The sequence below is a fragment of the Polypterus senegalus genome, unplaced genomic scaffold, assembly GCF_016835505.1.
Source record: "Polypterus senegalus isolate Bchr_013 unplaced genomic scaffold, ASM1683550v1 scaffold_7829, whole genome shotgun sequence".
Taxonomy (NCBI): Eukaryota; Metazoa; Chordata; class Cladistia; order Polypteriformes; family Polypteridae; genus Polypterus; species Polypterus senegalus.
In genome coordinates, this window is record NW_024379234.1 from 1913 (window position 1) to 7138 (window position 5226).

General features: G+C 42.0%; 1 protein-coding gene across 1 annotated transcript; it reads right to left on the minus strand.

The window, feature by feature from the left end:
* Positions 1 to 3224: 3224 nt before the first annotated feature.
* Positions 3225 to 4531, minus strand: LOC120519835 (zinc finger protein 214-like; the record flags this gene model as incomplete). The annotated part of the gene is made up of 3 exons (XM_039742618.1): positions 3225 to 3424; positions 3529 to 4097; positions 4393 to 4531. Coding segments are annotated over 3 exons (908 nt in total), but the record flags the coding sequence as incomplete, so codon positions are not given.
* Between the last annotated feature and the right edge of the window lie 695 nt (positions 4532 to 5226).

Consider the following 5226-nt stretch of genomic DNA (forward strand, 5'->3'; position numbering starts at 1 on the left):
TGAGGTCTCCAGGACTCTAAAAACAAATCCAAATCCTATTATGGGATGTCATCTACTGTTAAATTCTGCTCTGCACTTTTATTTTTATTTGATTTGTATACTGTATTGAGGATTTGTTCTGTGCTGTGTATTGTAATTCCTCTCTCTGACACCCACTGCATGCCCAACCTACCTGGAAAGGGTCTCTCTTGAACTGCTTTTCCTAGGTTTCTTCCATTTATTTATTTTTTTTCTTTGCCTTCAGAGAGAGTCAAGGCTGCTGTCAAAGGCAGGGCCTGTAAAGCCCATTGTGGCACTTCTTGTGTGATTTTGGACTATACAAAAATAAATTGTACTGCTGTGCATTGTACATATGTAGTTCTGAACCTCAGACTAATCATTTGGGTTATCTACAGTAGAAGTAGGTTGGTCGGCCAGGCGTCAAACCTCTGCCACATCGTCTCAGTAGTAAGAAACAGCTCATATGTGATAGAGTATACCCACTGTATGATCTGCTTCTTACAACGGATAGGATGTTGCAGATGTCTGTCAACTGGCCGACTAAACTACAAGCGCTTCCTGTAGGAAACCCTCAAATAATCCGATTCATTCAGACTTACGGATGTAATTCTCCGATCTTCACCCTGTCAAGTAAGCAATCCAGCAACGTGGCACAACATCAGAGGATGTTTGAAGTTTGATCCCCAAAAGAAAAGCAAAGCTGCGTCCGCCTGACCAGCCCTAATAAGGGCAAACACGGTCGGTACTCTGTATTACTTGACAGGCTGTATAGCACATACTTTGTTAATGAACATGGGAAATTAAAATTAGGGATTAGAAATGATTTCGTTTCCATTTTGGTTTGCATTGAACAGAATTGGCATCTTGACGTACCTGCTCCAGCTGTCCACCCCCGCTCTCTCCAGTTGTTGACCGGTTAGAATGCAATTGAAGAACGATTAGTAACATCCTTTGTATATGATGATAAGATAGACTGCTTAGGGGAAACATTGAAAGACTTGCCTCTGCAGATTAGAAACACTTTTATTTATTAAGCAGGTTTAAATACAACAGTCTGTATGGATTTTAAACAAAAACATATTGCTGCAATGTGAACACACAACAACTAATAATCAAAAGACCGGAAACAAGAGGATTGTGAGGCTTACACTATTACTGGCTGACGTACCTGCATCATCGATTAGACAGAATTATACTTTTCAGGGGAAATTAGGCTGTTTATAAGATTGGTCGTATACTATTCAATACAAAAGGCAAAAAAAAAGACATCCCGATAAAGAATTCAGCAGCCTACATACTTTAGGAAAACTAAAACAGTAACCGTAACTGGTGGCATAATGTAGCTCAATATAATACAGCATATTCCTTGGTGGCTACAACTATAATAACATTTAAGTAGAAACCCAGGAAAAGCATTTACAGCATCCATCATACACGCCTCACAGAACTTGAACACAGTGGACTTCTGTGATGAGATAGATAGATAGATAGATGAACACGGTGGACTTCTGTGATGAGATAGATAGATAGATGAACACGTGGACTTCTGGGATGAGATAGATAGATAGATAGATAGATAGATAGATAGATGAACACGGTGGACTTCTGGGATTGGATGGATGGATGGATGGATGGATGGATGGATGGATGGATGGATGGATAGGATACCGAAAGGGAATTTCAAACTTACAGAAGCTCAGACAAATAAAACGATGTCCTCCAAAATCATTACATTTCAATTTGTGCTCAATGGTGACAGAAAGTACGAGGTGGGAGTCAAGCTAAAGTTAGAAATGGGGTTGATCAGAAAATGGAACAACCTTCACAGAACTCATCATGTAGTTTCTCAATGTCGCTCCATCCTTGACTAATGCACTTGCACCACCTGCCTGGAAGTACCTGCAGAATTAAAGGCTTTGTCCTTGCCAGTCACTCGCACTGCTTTCTTCACGCCATCATCTGTCTTGATCCGAGACCCACCAAGATGGTTTTTCTGGGTGGTCCAAAACGTGGAAATCACACGGTGCCAAATAAGGAGGATGTGGCAATACCTCAAACTTCAGTTTTTCCAGACAGGCCTTGGTGTTCTTAGCAGTGTGTGGTGGGCATTATCTTGCAGAACCTAAAAGGACCCCTTGAGACAGCAGTCCCACCACTTGATCGAATAGCAGGCTTCGCATTGGTCTCCAGCAAGTCACAGTAACTTGGCACTAGTGACAGTAGGACCCTCAGCATGTAGTGTTCAACAATAACTCGGTTGCACTTGTGGTGGCGAGGACGAAACAAAACCTGTTATTCTGCTGGTACTGCCAGGCAGGTAGTCAAGTGCATCGAGAAGGGTGGAGATGACATTGAGAAATGAATGACAGCATCAGTTTGTGAAGGGTCATTCCACTTTCTAATCAATCCCATTTTCTAACTTCTTAGCTTGACTCCCCTTGTATTTAAGGCACACCGACACAGATCCGAGTTGCAGGAGAGGAAGCGCATCCCTTGCCGTTTTGTACCCTCACAACATGGCACCATATACAGAATTGATCACCGGATTAAATCAGTGCATCCTCCGCCTTGCTGGTTGCACAGTCAGCAGCAGCTAAAACATTTTTGTGTGGGTGATCGTGGTTTAACCCATCTTTGATAATCAATTAGGTGCCGTATTCTCCCAGTGACAAAATTCTGGATATTATATATATATATACTATTATTTCTTTTTTTTGTTTTCCAGTTTGTTACATCCAGTGAAAAATTAGGTTCTTCTGAGCTTTCCGCTTTTGACTGAATGCAACATTTCTAATCCCGGTTTAAAATAACTTAAACACATCGCTGTTCTGTTATGTACAACACTGAACACTGTCTGTACTATTTCCTTTGGAAGGACAAGTTAAATTTGTACTTTGTGAAAAATTCCAAGTTCTCTCTTATTTGCTTTGGTACTGTTTTGCTATTGGTATTGAAGCCAACTTTTCAGTATCACTCCAACACTATTCTACTACAGCCTAACACCGGCAACATGCACTTTCTTAGTTATTTCTTTTAAGGTTACTATATTTACAACAACAGTAAGATTTCTCTCAGTGTGAATTTTAATGATTATGAAATCTGTTGTCATGGGAAACCCTCCTCACATTCACAACTGCTTAATGGCGTGACTTCTATGCGATTCTGTACACTGCTGTTATGGGAGAAGCGTTTGCCACATTGTGAACAGCATCGTGGCCTCTCTCTCAAGCATGAATTTGTGTGTGCCGCTGAAGAGAGCTACTGTGATAGAATCTTTTGCCACATTCCGAGCAGACATACGGCTTCTCCCCGGTATGAATCTGTGTGTGCCTCTGAAGAGAGCTACTGTGATAGAATCTTTTACCGCATTCCAAGCAGCTATATGGCTTCTCTCCTGTGTGGATCTGTACGGCTCTGAAGAGCACTGCTTTGAGAGAATCGTTATCACATTTAGAACAATTGAAGGGCTTCTCTCAGTATGAATTTGTGTGTGCCTCTGAAGGGAGCTACTGTGACTGAACTTTTTACCACATTCATGACAGACATATGGTTTCTCCCCAGCATGAATTCTTTTGTGAGACTGAAGACTGCTGCTGTTGCTGAAATTCTTGCCACATTCGGGACAGACATATGGCTTCTCTCCAGCATGAGTTCTTTTGTGAGAATGAAGACTGCCACTGTTGCTGAACTGTTTGCCACATTCAGGGCAAACATAGGGTTTCTCTCCTGTGTGAATTCTTAAGTGGTTCTGAAGTCTGCTGTTGCTGGGAGAATCGTTTGCCACACTCCGAACAGCAAAATGGTTTTTCTCCAGTATGGATTCTTGCATGTCTATGGAGACTGGAAAATTCAGAAAATCTTTTGCCACATTCAGAGCAGCAATAAGGCTTCTCCCCAGTATGAATTCTGATGTGGTTCTGAAGATGGCTACTGTAGTAAAATCTTTTACCACATTCAGGACAGCTAAATGGCTTCTCTCAGTATGAATCCTTGTGTGGCACAGAAGTTGGCTACTGACAGTGAATCGTTTTCCACATTCAACACAGCCATAGGGCTTTTCTCCAGTATGAATTCTTGTGTGCCTTTGGAGGTTGTAACTGTCAGAAAATCGTTGCCAATTCAGAACAGCAATGAGTTTTTTCCCCGGTATGAATACTTATTTGTGCCTGAAAACTGCTGTTATGGAGGAATCGTTTTACAAATTCAGAACAAGAATATGGACTTAGTGCTCTGTGGACCAGCTCATGATCTTTACAGTCAGATTGGTTATCAAATGTTTCTCCACAACCTTGGATGGGATGTAAAAACTCCTGATTTGTATGATATACCTGTTGTCCGTCAGTACCGACGACTCCCGTTTCTGCTAGTTTGCCAGCAAGGTAAGTACCATACTGCAAAGATGCCACAGTCATATTCTCTAATCCTCTTGTTGGTTTCTTCATCTTCCCATTATCCTGTTTCTCCTGCATTGTGCAATGAAGAAATGACTGAGCAGATGAAGACGTCGAGAAGCTGCCATTTTCTAGGATGTCTGCAATGAAACAAGCAGTTTTGTTAAATCTTTGAAATTCTCAGTTTGGTGAGATGCTATCATTTCTATGAAGCTGTGCCTCCTGATCTTTAACGTGACCCTTCAGTGGATGTGCCATCTTTAAATGATGGACTCAGACCAGAAGCTTATTTTGTAATTTGCATTCATATATTAAAGAGAGGATGGCACGGTGGGTAGAGCTGCTGCCTCGCAGTTAGGAGACCCGGGTTCGCTTCCCAGGTCCTCCCTGTGTGGAGTTTGCATGTTCTCCCACAGTCCAAAGACATGCAGGTTAGGTGTATTGGTGATCCTAAATTGTCCCTAGTGTGTGCTTGGTGTGTGTGTGTGTCCTGCCCGAGGTTTGTTTCCTGTGTTGGCTTGGATTTGCTCTAGCAGACCCCCGTGACCCTGTAGGTGGGATATAGCGGGTTGGATAATGGATGGATGGATGGATTGATTTTAAAGAGATGATCGGCATGTTTGATCAGACCAATTTTCAGGTTTAACTAAAATCACATCCTTTAGTTGTTTGACAGTGCAATAAGCAGGCCATAATATGCTGTGAACAACATTCTGCCCTGGAAGCAATTTCCACATACTTCTGGAAAATTCCCAGGTGCTTCCAAGGCCATTTAAGAAATTAACCCTTGGTGCTTACTATGAGGCCAATGCCACAAAGGTGGGGCTTAGAGCTG